We start from the raw sequence: 18,457 nt of genomic DNA, 5'->3' as shown, positions 1-18,457 counted from the left end.
TCAACACCCATCTAGGGTTGGCCTCCATCAAATTAGTTACTTTGGGAGTCTAAGTGTTCATCCCAGTGATGATTCCATTGGTAAAGTATTTTGGACCCCCATTTTGGAACTGCCTTCATGGTTAATTGACAAAAGACAACTTTTAATCGTAGCACATTTTGACCTAGCTCAATTACCTACTTTATTCACCAGCCTTGGAGGTGGGTGACTTTTAGATGTGTCTAAGAAAAATCAAAGGGACCCTCTGAGCAAAAAGATTGGCCACCTATGAAGAGTTTCGCTAAGGATGACAGTCCAAGGGAAAAAGGTTCTAAAGGCATTTTGAGTACTGGAAGCCATCCACTGGAAAGACTTCTCCTAAGGTGACTATTTTGAAAAAAGCAATTCTAGAATACTCCTAGGGATAAATCAGGGTGGTTAGGTTAAAAAAAACCCAAACTTTTGGTCAAAATATTTGTGAAATTAAACTTCAGTGAAAAATATGAGTTAATTCATATATCCTAAATGGAGATGAATATTCTTTTAGATATAAAACAACAGATTTGCTTTTAAGCCTTTCAGAAATGCCCGATCAAGGTTTTTGCCCCAAGAAGCCTCCAACGGTGACTTTCTGCTGGTCCCTCTGGTGACTGCCTTATATTACGTGTTCTCTTGCACCAGGCCACAGCTGTTTCAGAAATTAGGGAGGAGGTCCGACCCGCCTCTGTGGGCTTTAGATTAAGAATTCCCTACGGCAGCTGTCTGAGCAAAACAGAGATTCGAGACAAGGCTATTTTCTATGCATTATTCTTATCCTGGATGGGAGAGTTCCAACCAGAACTCCCCCACCCCCAGGAAAAACCTTTGACTCATCATTTGCTTTTTCACACTTTCAACCACATTTAAGGAAGATGTGATCTCCCTGCTGACATCACTTTCAAAAGCACACTTAGCCTGAACCCTCAAAGGAATCGGTTCCCATCACTGCAGATTTCGGGGGTCCTGTTACCTGGGTTGGGAGGAGACATGGCTGCCACCCAGTACCCCAACTGAGGGGCGATATATGTCCACGTCAGCTGGCTTCCTTCCTGGTGCACGAGGCCGAGACCACTCTTCAGCCACGTTCCTGTGGGATGCGGAAAAAAACTTCAGCCACATGCACGCTAAACTCCTATTTAAGGCTTAAGCCCATTGTACAAGTCACCTTCAGTGTCGTGTTTAGAACCCATCAGAGAGCCAAAAGGGTCCAGCTCTCACGGAGGGACTGCATTTCGCTTTCAGGAAAGAGTCGAACTTCTGTTTTTCTTCCTGATTAAATGACTTTCAGCCCCTTTATCACACGTCCCTACTTCCAAACGCAGATAATTTTAGCAGAAGCTTTTGGAGTTTACTCCTCCACCATCATGTCCCATCTCCTCCGGAAGCCTTAGGGGTTTAGAAGCAGAATAAAGGTAGCATGAAAAGGGCTGGTGGGACGGGAAAGAAGAGGGGAAACTCCAGCTCTGTTTATAGTCTTCATCCTCAAGCAAATAAACGGATTTCCTCTCTGGAATCGCAGACCAGTGACAGAGTTGCTTGGGGAAGTTTGTTTTTTTTTTTTTAAAAACATCTTTGTTGGAGTATAATTGCTTTACAATGGTGTATTAGTTTCTGCTTTATAACAAATGAATCAGTTGTACATATACGTATGTCCCCATATCCCCTCCCTCTTGTGTCTCCCTCCAACCCTCCCTATCCCACCCCTCTAGGTGGACACAAAGCACCGAGCTGATCTCCCTGTGCTATGCAGCTGCTTCCCACTAGCTATCTATTTTATATTTGGGAGTGTATATATGTCCATGCCCCTCTCTCACTTCGTCCCAGCTTACCCTTCCCCCTCCCTGTGTCCTCAAGTCCATTCTCTACGTCTGTGTCTTTATTCCTGTCCTGCCCCTAGGTTCTTCAGAACCATTTTTTTTTCTTTTTTTTAGATTCCATATATGCTTCGGGAAGTTTAAAAAAAGTATATAGATTCCTTGGTCCTATCTTTGCAAATTCTAACCCATAAAGACTGGCTTAGGTGAGTATTTTAAGAAGCTTCTAGTTGGTCCTGATGCTGGGAGACATGGAGTACGTCCAGGTCAGGGCTGTCTTCAGTCACTACTGTAACCAGTATCTCACAGAAGTGAGCACCTCCTGTGTGCCGGCCCGTCGCAGCAATGTGCTTTCTGTACACGCTGTCTACGGTTCTCACAGCGACCCTACAGAGGAGGACTTATTTCCCCTTTCAGACACTGGACCCTGGTGAGACACGGAACTCTTCCGAGGCCTCCCAGGGGTAGAGGGCAGAGCAGGGGCAGACTAGGTCTCTCTGTCTGTCTGGCCTCAAGGCCGGTGCTACCTCTTCCACTCTGCCCTGCCGCACCTCCTACAAAACCTGCCAGCGTTTGAGAACTTTTGCACTTTGTAAGGTTTCCAGGAGCCCGTCGCCCAAGGCTGCCTGGCAGTCACCGGTCTCACCCGCAGAGAACCTTGCTTTGAGAGCCGGGGGGCAAGGGAGGTTGCTGGCTAGGCACCCCCCAACCCGGAGACACGGGTCCCTCACACAGCGTTCCTCCTATGATCACCCACTCCCCCGAAATGGCCGCACATGGAATCCTGTCCCCTCTGGGACGAAATGCGCCAGCTGTGCACCAAATATTCCACCTTCCAGTCTCTAAATCCCTGCCTTTCCTAGGTATACACATCACCGAGGTGGCAAGAGCGGTTTTCTTTCCCCCCTGAGGAAAGAAACAATACTTGGCAGGCTTTCTAGGGCCCGTCAGTTGCCATAGCAACATTCAGATGTAGGGGGTGGAAAGGTGCCCCAGCAATGCCTCCCATAGCCCTCCCTCCCCCCCTCCTCCTCCATCTCCTCCCTCCCCCCTCCTCCTCCTCCATCTCCTCCCCCCTCCTCCATCTCCTCCTCCTCCATCTCTTCCCCCCTCCTCCATCTCCTCCCCCTCCCCTCCCCCTCCTCCTCCTTCATCTCTTCCCCCTCCCCCTCCTCCATCTCCTCCCCCTCCCCTCCCCCTCCTCCTCCATCTCCTCCCTCCTCCATCTCCTCCTCCCTCCTCCTCCTCCCTCCCCCTTCCTCCTCCTCCCCCCTGCCCCCCTCCTCTTCCTCCTCGTCCTCATCCTCGAAGACAGAAGGTGAACAAAGAAGGAAGATGGGAAGAGGCCAGGCGTCAGCGGGTGCCCTGCGTAGTCTGACTGCCCCCTGCAACAGGCTGACTCATGGCTCCGGAAGATGTCAAGTCAAGTTAGACGAGAACATAAGCTGGAAGGTTTCCCAAGCAAGGATGCGGATGCTCGCTTCAGATTCACTGGCTGAAGAGCCTCAACCCAGAGGTGGTCTAGCCACTCCGAGCACCACTCACTCCACAGGGCTGCTGAGAACATGGGAACAGGGAGCATGTGACACAGGCAGCTAAGGGGGTTCTGCGTCGGGCCAGAAAGTTCGCCTGAAGGCAGAGGACGGATTGTTTGCCACTACTTCCGGTTTTCCCCTCGGGGACCCCATGCTGTTTAGCTCGTGACTTACACACCGGACCCCACTCTCACACGCTCCCCCACAGGAGTGGCCCTGCCAGGATCTCCTACCAGCCAGGAAGCCGCCTGCACTCTTTGGCTTGCAGTTTCCCTCTTGAGTGGAGCGCATTAGGTTAGGCTAAAGGCAACCAGAGGAAAACAGCTGGAGGCTAAGAGCCCTTTCCTGCAGCTCACGCAAGGGCAAACCACCTACCTGGATGGCTAAGTCGCCTTGGCTTTCTACGACACAGCCAGCTGGAAACGGGCTTTTACAACACCTCCCAGTTACACTGGGAACACGCCTAAAGGGTGGACGGACACACACACCCCGCACCCAGCTAACAGGCCCCCAAGTCCAGCCTGTGATGCTGGTGGGAGCCAGAAGAGCCAGGAAAAGGCAAAATACAAGCTGCTTCGGGAGCTCAGTAAGAACGAGTGCCTCTTGGGGTGGGCAGAGAAGGCGGGGGACGAGCTGGGCTCTGGTCAACAGGCAGGACTGTCACTGGGGGTGGACAGTGGCCGGGAGCAGAGAGAAAAAAGAGGGAACGGCGTGCACAGAGGCCCGGTACGTGTACTGGCCCGGGGAACGGGAGGCAGTGAGACTGGGGAGGGCTGGGCAGGGCTTCCTGCGCCATTAGCAATGGGAGGCCACACCCCCCGCCCCCAGTTCTTCCCAGGTTGGTCCTCACAACACACACTTTTACCCGAGTCCGTGACTTTGCCCTCAACTGTTGTTCCAACCTCACATGCTTTTCCTCTCTTCCAAAAATCTACCCATCCTTCAAGATTCGAGTCATATCCTGTGTCCATCCTGAGTCCCTCCTGCGCGCAGGGACCTTCCAGGTCTTGGCGACCCCAGGGCACGTGTTACTGCATCACCCGTTTTCCAAAGCATACCTCGCCGAAGTTGCTAACCCTCATCCTATGTTCCCTTTGTCTTCTCAACACCCAGAAACATCCCTGGCGTGGGAACGCTACAGTACTTGAGGGTGAAAGCCAGACATGCAAACTCCCCACTCCCCCTCAAATAATATCAGATGACCTCCTGTGCATAAGTGGGTGTGGCTGGCAGGAAATGCAGTTAAGCTCGGGGTTCTACTCTTTCAGACCAGAGGGAACAAAGCCAGCTGGGAAAGAGGCATTTATTTCAGCCTAAGTTTTCTGTGAAACATACATGTGTACAGTGAATAAAGGGCAGCGCTGTCTTGGGATTCAGCAATCACGCTGTTATTGGCAAAAGCCATTTCCAAGCTTTCTGTGTAGGAAATTAGCTACAGGGAACACAAGAATTAATGAATTGTGTACTAGAAACATATGCTTCTCATTACTGAAATCCTGATGCTGTGGTGTGAGGCTGTTTTCCCACCTGAGGAACCTCCGCACACGTAAGAGATTCCTGTGCTCGTGGCTGGAGAGCCAGTGCCGGGAATGGTCACTGGTGACTGGACAGCCGGACAAACAGACCTCTGGAGAGTCTCTTTTGCTGAGCAGGTTATATGACCGCCAGACCCGCGGCCAGGGTACCAAGAGCGGGTACCCTTCCATCTCTGTGGGAGCCTCGGCGCTGGTCAGGCAGATCACGGGAAGACCCGAGTTGCTCCTGCTTAGAAAATTCCAAGTGCAAGGCCGCTGGCTTGTTCCCCTCCCTCCCGGGTGGGGCCAGCCTCTGAACACCCCTGGGTCATCACAGCTGCCGGCAGGGCTGTCCGGGTCAATAAGCTTGTCTCCCCTGTGGTCCGGACATTAGGGCAGCCCCTGAGGTCATAACAGCATAACGGGGCTTCCTGCCGACTCCCTCGGGCTCTTCGCGAGCGGGCCGTCCAGGCAGGTCTCAAGGTGGGTCACCTGGTGAAGGTGTGCAGGTAGGGGGAGGGCGCCACGCTTCCTTGCGCTCCACAACGCCAGCCCAGCCAGGCTGCCACCTTCCTGCACGGCGGCCACTGCCCAGGGAGGGTGGCTGGCTGTGAAGCGGGTGTGCCAGGAGCAGGGGTGCTGGCGGCCGCGTGTGCCGCTGTGCTGACGGAGCCCCGTGCCGCGTCCATTACTGGGACTCTATGCGTGTGAAGGTGGGAGAGCGATCCCTCTAGCATGACCGAGGGATGAAATTCCGCAGTACTGAGATTTCTAGATCATCAGCTTTCAAAGCATTTGAACTCTTTCTCTTTAATGGAAACTTTGTATTAAGAAAATTAAGAAATTAATATATAAAACGGATAAAAGACAAGCTTCTCGGGACTTCCCTGGTGGCGCAGTGGTTGGAAATCCACCTGCCAATGCAGGAGACACGGGCTCGAGCCCTGGTCTGGGAAGATCCCACATGCCGTGGAGCAACTAAGCCCGTGAGCCACAACTACTGAGCCTGCGCTCTAGAGCCCGTGTGCCACAATTACTGAGCCCACGTGCCACAACTACTGAAGCCCGTGTGCCTAGAGCCCATGCTCCGCAACAAGAGAAGCCACTGCAATGAGAAGCCCGCGCACCGCAACGAAGAGAAGCCCCCGCTCGCCGCAACTAGAGAAAGCCCGCGTGCGGCAATGAAGACCCAATACAGCCAAAAATAAATAAATAAAAAAAATTTTTTTTAATTAAAAAAAAAAAAAAGACAAGCTTCTCTGCAAACAAGTGACGAGAAACCCCCCCTCCCGGGCACAACCCCCAAGACATCTCCTGAACAAGGTTTGGAAGCTATTCTTCTATAGAACTTGGGTCTTATTTGCCAAAGTTTGAAAAGGCAATTTTCTATAATTCTAAAAAGTATCATTTACTCCTGCCTTATAAAGTTGAATATAATTTTGATGTTTTTCATGATAATTCATGATTATGATCAACTGATGCTGGTCCTAAAATATTGACGTCCTTAGGTCCCTACTGAGGAACGAAGTTGTTTGCTCTTATGCTAAATACTCCCACCCACAGCTGTGCTTTTTTCTTCCCTCCTCCCCCCACCTCCTCCCCCCTTCCCTCCCCCACCCTTCCTACACACTGTTATCAGCGGTTCTGTTATCAGCTCTGCTTCCTCACCACCAACGACCCCCAACTCCCCACCAGGGGCATCTACTACTGGGGACTAGATAACCCACCTACAAAGACTGCATCTAGAATAAAGTCCACAGGCAGCCACATGAGAGACAAATCCAGAATTGGAACAGAGATATGCTAAATCCAAGTTTCTTCAACACACATCCTCAGATAGGTTTTTGTCTGAATTCTTATTCTCTAGAGTGAAACCCTGCACAATGGAAAGATTTTTCAAGGAGAAATACTTGGTTGAAAAACCGTCCTCATCTTTTTTTAATTATTATTTTTTTAAAGATTTATTATTTATTTATTTTGTTTTATTTATTTTTGGCTGCCTTGGGTCTTAGTTGCAGCACGCGAGATCTTTGTTGAGGCATGCAGGATCTTTTGTTGTGGCGCGGGATTCTCTGTAGTCGTGGCGTGCAGGTTTTCCCTTCTCTAGCTGTGGTGCGCAGGCTCCAAGGCGCGTGGGCTCTGTAGTTTGCGGCACGTAGGCTCTCTAGTTGAGGCTCTTGAGCTCAGTAGTTGTGGCACGTGGGCTTGGTTGCCACGCAGCATGTGGGATCTTAGTTCCCTAACCAGGGATCGAACCCACGTCCCCTGCATTGTAAGGCAGATTCTTTACCACTGGACCACCAGGGAAGTCCCTGTCCTCATCGTTTGAAAGCGTGTTAGTTATGTATTCTGCTGGCAAGGTTCATTGTGTGTATAAAGCACCACAAGATCTTAACTTGGAAGCTACATTTAACTGCAATGATTATTACACACAACAATTGACAGGCTGAAAAAGACATGCCTTATGCTCGTCTGTAAGATCTGATGGGGTCTCTTAGCGATCACCAAGGGTGCCATTTTCTTGCTTGGTTACCAAGCAGGAATGAAAGCAGCTTTTATCTGCAAAATATAAAGACCATTGAGTTCAAAATTTAAACAAATGACTATTGAGAGGGAAAAGAACTCTAAAATATGAAAAAGGGCCAAAAATATAATGTCTAATTAGAATACGACTCATACGGTTCAGATTTGCCTTGCTTCTTCTGCCTGGCTCACTTATTCTGCCCAGAAGCCCCTATTTTCTCAGCTGCACGAGCTCATCTCAGCATTTGGTAACAAGCAGAAAAACCCTGTTAGGATGAGTACTACTGATTTTGAAAGGGAAAACTCTAAGTGAAAACCTGCCCTTTTAACAGATTACACATTGAAGCTGGCATCCTGCACCTTCGCCAATATACAGAGAAAGAAGTCATTGCTCTTATACTGGGACTTGTGACCATGTCACACCTCAGGACACCGGGCAGATAAAAGTCCAGTATGATCAAGGGCCGAATGAGTGCATGGACGACTTGCCCGGCCTAAGATAACCCCGCATGTGAATCCCAGCTTTGCCACTTTCCAGCTGTGTGACCCGAGGACACGTGAGGATGGCCCAGCTGGGGGATGGAAGGTCCCTCGTGGCTGCTTCACACTTCCTTTGTCACATAAATAAATGGTCTCATCATTTAAGCACTTGTAGTTGGGGATTCTACTATCCTGTGCAGCTAACATATTCTAACTGATGTATTTTTCCTGAAAGAGGCTGCAGTGAGTTCTACTAGGTCTGTACGCTGGGACATGAAGAAATGTCACAGCCGTGCAGAAAACCCATCTCAAAAAAGTTCTATCGATTAAAAGGTGAATATTCACTCTGTGAAATAGAGCCATTTCTATTCCTACGACTTAATTGTTCACTGTGAACTATTTGGGAACGTTCATGGCGAGAGGTGAGACATATATACATGACACACGCATGAATTTGGACAGTAGGAACCTCTGCTGTCCTGCCCTTCAGCTGTTGGTTTTGGCCAATGACTGTCTCCTCGCTTGGGCTGTGGTGACTCTTGCTGAATAATCAGGATGGCGTGGGCATTAGCTCATTTGAGGGCAGTCCTCTTAAGAGGTATGTACCACTCAGATCCACAGTGAATGGTTATTAGTATTATTGCTACTTATAATCATAGGGGTTCCCCAGCTTCCCGAATATGCTGGATTTCTCTAGAAACCAGCATAGACTTACTTCCCAGGATTTCCATCTGCATTATCTTAAGCTATAACCTCTACTATATTTTTCTACCAGATGTATGATTAGCAGTGTCAAGGTCTGAGTCTCTTTTATCACATGCTTTAACAAAACTTCAGTGGGACGAGATCACCCAGAAAATCAGAAAAGTCCATCAGCCCTGAAGTCACATTCATCAGTAGAGCAGAAACAGCGACAGTATCTATTTTTATGACATTGTGGAGTAGCCTTCTTTTTTTCCCAAATTAAAGTCTATGCCTTTGAATAGCTATGTTCCCTTTTTTGTAATTATTTTTCTATGAAGTCTGTGAGGATACATTCCTTGTTAATTACACTGCAAAGTGTTTACCTGGTGGTCAATTACCTAACCATGCTTGTTGAAAGCAATGGAACTGAAGAGTGAAAGTCCTGTACAGATGGTTGCATTCCTGTAGCTTCCGGCAAGTACATTTCAGGACCAGTTTAAACAAGAATAAAATTAAGGGCAACTCACTATAACCAATGACCTTCTGTTCAAAGCATAAAATCACAGATATAATCAATTATTAGAAATTAAAACAAGAAATGCATCTGTATTCAGCTACAACATGTTCCCTGAGTATTTTTAGGGTAAATTTTGAGGAATGGATTCTTAAAAATAAATTTAATCTAAGTGACTGATTTTTTTTTTTTTTCCCCTTTCAGCTTTAGCTGAGCGATCACAAGACTTACTGAAACAAATTTTAGGACAGAGCAGTAATGGGAAACCATAACGCTTCTGGCAGAGCTAGAGAAAGCTCATGCCTTAAATAGGTAGCCAGAAGTATCAGCATGCATAATAGCATTAATAAAATTTAATGAGAGAATTTTGAATTTACAATAGGTATATATAAATTTCCAGAAAGCAGCATCAGAGTGCAGGCTAATTAAGTCCATATGGAGAGAAATTTTGTTCATTACCCACTAAATCCAACATCCATCTTGCAATTACATGTCAGATGGGACTGGGTGGGGGACTCAGACCAGGATTCTGGGAGGCACAGCCACGAATCCCCAGCATTTAGAAAACTCGCTCAAAACAAAGGGTGGCAGAACAGAGAAGGCAACAAACATCTGGACGGATGCAGTAAGATGCTCTCAACCAGTGCTTATTCAAGAGCTTGTTACAGTGGAGATCTTGTCAAAATGCGCATTCTGATTCACTGGGTCTGGAGCAAAGCGTGAGATTCTGCAGTTCGAACAATCTCCCCGTCCGCAGACCACTCTTTGAGTAGCAAAGCTCTAGATGGTTTGTACTTTCGTGGGGTGTGGCGACCCTTTCAGAAAACCCTAAGACCGTTTCCCACAATGTTGCCGGGGTACATCAACTGGGTGGCCAGTACTTGAAGCAACTTCAGAAATATTTCTAATATATTCCAGAAATAATCTAGTCACTTGTCAGATTACCGACGGGGAGCTGACAAACACTTATCTGAGTTTGTTCCAGATGCTTGAAGGGGCAGTGCCTCTCAGTGACCTGGCTGCTGCGGTTGTGGACAAATTGGTTCCAATCTTAAGACCTTTGTGTTGACCATTTTTTTTCTGCCCAGAATGTGCTGCCCCCAAGACGTTCCCATGTTAGACTCAGAGGTATCTTTGGGATCTCAGCTCAAATATCACTCCTCCATAGGCTGTGACCAGCCAATCATTCTCCCTGACATCACCCTGCTTACCTGTCTTACAGCACTCATGCCAATGAAGTAATAAACTGGTGCATTGTCTGTCTCCTCCGTTTAGAACAAAGACTTCATAATTACAGGGACCTTCCCTGACTTGTTTTGTCATTGCTTTATCCCAAGAGCCTAGGACAGAGTAAAATCTGGCACAAAGAAGATGTTCACTATCTATCTGCTGTAATGAATGAATTGTTCAATTTTTAAAAAAGAGAAGCCAAGAACAGAATTCCTCAGGAAATCTTTCAATATTTAAATGTTGACAGTAAGTTAAAACACAACAAACAAATAAATGCCCCTAAATCAACTGTATGGGCCAAACAAAGCATCTCGGAATGGATTGTTTTGTATCCCCAGATCCAGTCCATCATTCTATTAAGCCACATTAAGTCTTGGCATAGAAGCAGGAATGCACCAAAATCAGAGATTCTAGAACAGGAAGAGGATTTGAAGTCTGAAGGAAATCATGTTTTGCATCTCCCCTTCTCCATTCCCAGCATACTGTACATGTGTGCCAGGTACTTCCCTGTGCTGAATTTCGGTTTCTTTCTGATTAAGAAAGAATGTAGTCCCCCAACCTCTAGGGTTGCTTTGAGCATAGTGATGAAAAATGTTGGTTTATGGTCATATCTGTTTTGCTAATGAATAAGCTCAGCTGAGAATGAGTAGACAAAAAAATGCTTTCCCCAAACGGTCCTATTTTTCTTCCCCTTCAATATAGGCGTATTTCAAATTGCCCACCATGTGAAATGGCGGAGCTGCCGTGTACAACTCCACTACGGGTCATAATGAGAGCCAGCAAGCACGCTTCTGCAGAAACCTCTAACGCAGCACATTCTATGTGGGCTGAGTTGGTTCGATGTGTTTGTTCTGTGTATGTATGTGCATGTGTGTTCATGCAAATAATTTTAAAGGGGTGATTCAAGAGAAGGGGTAAAAAGAACCACGATATTAAGAACTTAATACATGCCTGGCAATGCGCTAGGTGCTTTATGTACATTATCTCAAGTCAAATTAAAAGGCAACACCTATTCTGAACTTTGAGTCATTTAGAAATAGGGAGACAGCAATGACATGCAAAATATGGGACAACTAGTAGAACAAGAGTACCAACCAATTAGACTGGAGGTCCAGGCATACCAGCTACAAAGCAGCCTTGGCTGAGACTGGAAATTCAATTTAAAGACACTAAGACTTCACTGTACTTGTCTGTCTTCCTTATATTACGCTTTACCCAAAATGCACAAACTACATATGGGCTGAATGAGGGCAGTGATGATTATAATAATGGCTAACATTTATAGAGCACTTTACCCAGTGCCAGGCACTGTTGTAAGGGCTCTCCATTCTCGACAGTTCTATGAGATGGGGATGATAGCTATTATTATGCCCATTTTATAGATGAGAAAACTGAGGCCCTGAGAGGCTAAAGGACTTGCTCAAGATCCAGAGGAGCCATTGTTCATGTCCAAGCTGCCTCAATTGCTGGGCTACAGGCTGCCTGTGTTCTATACACTCCTGCCAAATCCTGTACAACCAGTGCAATATTCAAATCAAAAATAATTTTACCTTTTAATTACCCATTCCAGTGGAGATCACTGAAAACAGAAGACATTTATAAAATATTTGGTTTTAAAATAAATGATGGCAGCTTTGCCTTCCTAGTTATTTTTCACCCAGGCTGATCTTAGAACGAGCATGTTAGATGCAGTGCTTAAAATCCAGGCCACGTGGTAGCAAAGCAAGGCAGCTCTGAGGCTTCTAGGTGATGGGAAAGTCACTGGAGGATACACACTTGCCACAGATAATCCGCAAAGTGAATATTCCGTAAGTGATAATTAAGGGCTGACTATAACATGAGACATTTTCTTTTAGGTGGAACATATGGATCTATACACTCTAAGGCCACAAAGCGGGCTACCATCATTTGTTAAGCTTTCCAAAAACTGTTTCTGTTCAACTCAAGCATGGGAAGTTCTCATTCTATATAAAAGGACCCTTTAGAAAAATTAAGTCTCTAGGAATAGGGTTTCAAAACAAAAGTGGCCCTGAACCATGGCTACAATATACCTAATGTGATGGTGTTGTTTTCTAAAAATTCTTTTTGTTGCTGTTGGGGCGTATGGCTACAAACACAAAAGGCTTAACAATTTTTAGGAATGGACTGATATTACGACAGTTGTTTTTTGAGTTGCTAGGCAACATCAGAAAACAAATGTCCATGTTCTGAGATCATTCTGCATTCGGTCTCCCCACGGACAGCCCACATGTTCCGTGGCCGGACTCCATTCCACTTGGTCAGCAGGAGTGGAATATCCCAACTGTGATGCTGATGGTCCGGAGTGGTCAAAAGACACCAATCTGTGTCTGAAAAACAGATCACAGTTTGTTGGCCACCTGGCAGTCAAGATCTGTGGCCAAAGTTTTTGCTGGACTGGTATCGTTTATCCAAATTAAGTCCTACCTTCAGGGTTCTTGTTGATTTGTTACATCACTTCTGTCAGCTTTCTTTGCAGGTACATTATCTTTTTCTCCACTCCTATATATCTAAGGGAAGCCCAATTCACTTTTATGGGCAATTTTAACATCTGGGAACATAGAGACTCTTCCTGAGAATTCTTTCTTTGTTTCTAACAAATCACCTTCATCCTCAGAAGACCCATTTCAGATCATCTTTCTTAAGGATATACTGACATTATACTTTGACAGGTAAGTCTGCTTCCTTCTTTGTTTGATTCCATTAACTATTGAGTCTGTTCTTTTTGAAAAAAAAAATTATAAAGATGATACACATGGTTCTAAAATTAACATCACACATGTAAATACATACTCAACTGCTAGAAACATGAACCCCCTTCTTTTGTTCTAACTTTTGCCCACCCGATGCACTACAGTTCATTCTTGTAATTCAATCACTACACCTCTGCATGGCAATATGTCACCTCCTATGTAAGATGCATGGCTCATGATATATAGAGAAAAAGACACACCAGTAATACTATTTTCATTTTCTTAAAGTGACAAACAGAACTTAGTGCTTTAAGAACTCCCATCCCTTTCTCCCCCCGAAAAACAATGAAATGGAAGAAAATCTTAGATCTGTATTTTAAATCAAGCTCCACCTTCAAGGGCAGGCTGGCCATGACTTACCTAAAAGGACTAGTTCAGTGAGCACAGCATCAGCCGTAATGCTCACCGTCTATGCAGAGATGAATCCACTACAGGCCAATTATGAGCGGGTATTGCTGAGGGCCTGATACGTGTGCACCATACGTGATAAGAAGCTGGTTCAGTAACCACCATTTCTATAGCAACGCACACCATCTGCAGGCTGCGTTCTGGGAAAGCAGTTAAAACTGGATCCTGCAATGTAGCTTCACTTGGAATCTGCTTTTATTTCTGTCACCTCATTAGAATGAGAGTCTTCAAGCCACATAACTTATTGTGAAACAGCAGAAACTTATTGCATAGAGGATCTTAAATCGTGATTTCTCTGCCACTCAAGGTCAGTCAGTCACTTTCAATTCGAACCACTGACCTGGTTTGCTTATTCATAAGTGACCATTCCCCAGGGCACCACCCAGGACATGGGACAGCCATCTGCTGTCCCAGTTACAGGCTAAAGAGAGTAAATGCCCGTGAAGCTGAGCTGACACGCCACCTCTTACTGTCCAAAAAGCCACAGCTAAGATGCATTCGCCATGACCCACAAAACTGCATCTGCCAGACTAGGGGAGGAAAGCTGTTTCTTTCAAAGGTCGAACTGGCCCCTGAACATGACCGATAAGGTCACTTTATCCCATCCCCTCAGACACGCCTGGACACCCAGGCCCCAGGCACTGGCACTGTACAACTTTTCAAAAGAGAGAGCACCTTTAGAAGATCTAGGTTGAAGAAATCTGGTAATTCCTCAAAGGAAAAGACTTACACTCACTAAATAGAGGCCTCCCTTGCACCATAAATCAAGTGGCATTTTAACACGGTAGCTTCAGCAAAATCAGCATTGCCTGTAAATGCGGCAAAAGTTTCGATTCTAATACGTGCAAGTCAGGCTTCTTAAAAAAATAATATTTCTGAGCGTGCATACCATAATCAGCCAATTCATAGTGTTGTAACACACGAAACAAAATACAACTTCACTTGTGTTCTAGGAGACTGTTAATCTATTAGGTCACCCTCGGATGAACACGTGGGTTAAAATACAGAGATGCTAATTATTATAATGGGAAATTCTTTGCCTGTTCCCCCGCCCCCCGGCAAAAAAAAAGACAACTGTGGCCATTAAAAAGAAAGAAAAAGAAAACTGTGATAAATGATAGCACCAAATACTGATCCACTCTAATGGTGCTGGAGAGGGTGTGGAGAAAAGGGAACCCTCCTGCACTGCTGGTGGGAATGGAAATTGATACAGCCACTATGGAAAACAGTATGGACTGTCCTCAAAAAACTAAAAATAGATAGAGTTGCCATATGATCCAGCAATCCCACTGCTGGGCGTATACCCTGAGAAAACCATAATTCAGAAAGATACATGCACCCTATGTTCATTGCAGCACTATTCACAATAGCCAAGACATGGAAACAACCTAAATGTCCATCAACAGAGGGATGGATAAAGAAGATGTAGTGTGTGTATATATATATATGTGTGTGTATGTATATATATATATATATATACACACACATATATGCGTGTGTGTATATATATACATACATATATACACACATACATACATATATACACACACAATGGACTATTACTCAGCCATAAAAAAGAATGAAATAATGCCATTTGCAGCAACATGGATGGACCCAGAGATTATCATACTAAGTGAAGAAAGCCAAACAGAGAAAGACAAATACCATATGATATCACAGATATGTGAAATCTAAAAAGAAAAAAGAAAGGGAGTACCTCTACATTTCTCTCCTGAGTAAACTTTCAGTTATCCAGCAGTCAGGAATGAAAGTATTTGAGTTAGCATTAAAATGTGGATTTATTTTTCAAATAGAAGTCCCATGGAACTTAAAAAGAATTTCACTTTTCTTTAAGAGTTTGAAATCGTGCCCTATAACCAAGGTGTTATCACTGAGCATCAGCTGTCACTTGGGGCCAAATGCTGGAAGGCTGCCTGGATAACAGGACGTAGAGACTGTGACTGAATCAGGCACGCTGTTCGGCCCTGCAGATGGAGAATATACTTGCATTTTAATACTAAGTGGTAAGAGCTTCCCTGTTGAATGCATCTTAGATCAGAGGGTCACAAACTTTTTCTGTAATAGTCCAGGTAGCAAATATTTTTCAGTTTGTGAGAACATACACTCTCTGTTGCAACTATTCAACTCTGCTGGTGTAGGAAAAACACTCACAGACCACAAATGAACAAACAAGCATGGTTGGGTTCCCATGTTTTATTCCATTTGGGCTGCTGTAATAAAATAAACTGGGTGGCTTACGAGCAACAGAAATTCATTTCTCACAGTTCTGGAGGATGGGAAGTCCAAGATCAAGGTGCTGGTTGATTCAGTGTCCAGAGAGAGCCTGCATCATTGATTCATGGATGATGCCTTCTTGCTGTGTCCTCACATTGTGGAAGGCAGGAGAAAGTTCTCTGGGGCCCCTGTTATAAGGGCACTAATCCCATTCAAGAGAGCTCCACCCTCATCACCTCATCAACTCCAAAGGCCCCACCTCCAAATACTATCGCTTTGGGGGTTAGGATGTCAACATGCAAATTTTGTGGGGGTGGAATACAAACATTCAGTCCATAGCACCCAATAAAACTTTATTCAGGGATGCTTACTTTTCATCTAATTTTCATGTGTCTTGAGATACTCTTCTTCTTTTGATTCTTTCTTCAAACATTTAAAAATGCAAAAACTGGACTTCCCTGGTGTTGCAGTGGTTAAGAATCTGCCTGCCAACGCAGGGGACACGTGTTCGATCCCTGGTCCAGGAAGATCCCACATGCCGTGGACCAACTAAGCCCGTGCGCCACAACTACTGAGCCTGCGCTCTAGAGCCCACAAGCCACAAATACTGAGCCCGCGTGCCACAACTACTGAAGCCCGCATGCCTAGAGCCCGTGCTCCACAACAAGAGAAGCCACCACAATAAGAAGCCCGCACACCGCAACGAAGAGTAGCTCCCACTCACGCAACTAGAGAAAGCCTGCGCACAGCAATGAAGACCCAATGCAGCCATAAATCAATCAATCAATCAATCAATAAAAATATATAAAATAAATAAATAAAAATGTAAAAACCATTCTTAGCTTTCAGGCCATAGTTTGGCGATACTTAATTAGACGAAAAATTCTTAATGGATTCACGAATTTCTATTTCTGGCTGTTAAACACTTTGAAATTACAATTACTTTGATATACCTCAAAAGTAAATAATTAAAGTGTTAAACTGGTTGGAAGTGATTATCATATTTGACTTAATCATAAATAGCAGATAATTAGTAAATAGTGCTATGTGCTTAAGATGTGTTCCTGGTTTTTTTCCTGATCTTATAATACACTCTTGGAACTTTTCATTTAACTAAAATAATTTAATTTCTACCTAAATAATGATATTACTGATTACACATAATAGAAAACCCCTTATGAAATATGTAGGCTTCTACTGAGTTTAGTGAGTTAAAGAACATATGGTTTCTTTGAAATGTCCATCCAATCTTAAAGTTTTCAGAAAACATATTTTAATTCATTTGATCATTTTTGAATGACTATCCAAATGTTGGCTTTTCTCTGCACACATACAATCTGTTAAAGCCAAGAATTTGGCAGTTACATTTTTCACTGTAGATGCTAAGTTAAAAAGACCATTTAAGTGGGAAGAGATCAACGACACAATGGAGATTCTCAAGGACAAAAGGAATAATGCCATGGGGATTATTTCCAAAGAGGAAGTAGAGAATTGGATAACTTGTATTTCAGAGGCTTTATAACAATGCACATTTCTTTGTTTTCACTGACTTCTATAGTATATTAATTTCCTTTTGCTACTGTAATAAATTACCACAAACTTAGGGGCTTAAAACAACACAAATTTATTCCATTATTGCTCTAGAGGTCAGAAGTCTGAAATCAGTTTCACTGGGCTAAAGTCAGGGTATCAGTAGGGCTGGTTCTTTCTGGAGACTCTGAATGAAGAATCCATTTCTGCGCCTTTTTCAGCTTCTCACGGCTGCCTCTGTTCCTTCGCTTGTGGCCCCTTCCTCCATTTTCAAAGTGCATCCCTCCAATTTCTGCTTCCGTCATTACGTTGCCATCTCCTCTGATTCTGATTCCTCCTGCATCCCGCTTATACGGACCGTTGTGATTACAGTGGGCCCACGAGGATAATCTGGGAGAATTTCCCCATCTCAAGATTCATAACTGAATCACATCTGCAAAGTCCCTCTACCATATAAGGTCATATTCACAGGGTCCAGAGATTAGGATGTGGAGATATTCAGGGGGGGCATTATTCAGTCTGCCATAGATATCAAAAAAAATTTTTTTAATATAAACTTTTGTTGTTTGTGAGCTGTATACAAAATAAACCAATGAGAGCAAGGATACTGCGTCTCTAGACCTGGGCCATATCGTTATGACACGTCTGTGTATGACTCTCCAGTGAACGCATCACTGTATTAGGAATACAACCTTTTATACCCCAGCCTAATTTATCTACATTCAACTATATACATTCAAAAATGAAGAGGCAGGAAGGAGTAGAATCATAGCAGCAGGGGTGGAAGCTCTAGGATGGAGAAAATCCAATATAACTGCTCTCTCTCTGGACAGGCGCTCAAAGCACGGTTCTTTCATTAAACATATATCTATATATATATACACAGATAGGTAAAGGTAAAGTCTGTGTATAGAGTCATCTTTTTTTTTTATTGGAGTATAATTGCTTTACAATGTAGTGTTAGTTTCCGCTGTACAATGAAGTGAATCAGCTACACGTATACATACATCCCCTCCCTCTTGGACCTCCCTCCCACCCCCTCCCCCCATCCCACCCATCTAGGTCATCACAGAGCACGGAGCTGAGCTTCCTGTGTTTTATAACATGTTCCCACTGGCTATCTATCTTAACGCATGGTAGTGTATATATGTCAATCCTCCTCTCCCAGTTCGTTCCACCCTCCCTTCCCCCACTGTGTCCG

General features: G+C 44.8%; 1 protein-coding gene across 1 annotated transcript in view; it reads right to left on the bottom strand.

Moving 5' to 3' along the window:
- Positions 1 to 18,457, bottom strand: part of FAM171A1 (family with sequence similarity 171 member A1) — a 129,807-nt gene that overhangs the window by 5,674 nt on the left and 105,676 nt on the right. Inside the window, exon 6 of the mRNA XM_057544129.1 lies at positions 989 to 1,105. Coding sequence (XP_057400112.1) covers positions 989 to 1,105 — 117 coding nt within the window. The remainder of the gene's footprint in view (positions 1 to 988; positions 1,106 to 18,457) is intronic.

Source organism: Balaenoptera acutorostrata, chromosome 3, assembly GCF_949987535.1.
Source record: "Balaenoptera acutorostrata chromosome 3, mBalAcu1.1, whole genome shotgun sequence".
Taxonomy (NCBI): Eukaryota; Metazoa; Chordata; class Mammalia; order Artiodactyla; family Balaenopteridae; genus Balaenoptera; species Balaenoptera acutorostrata.
This window is presented reverse-complemented; position numbering and strand designations above follow the sequence as displayed.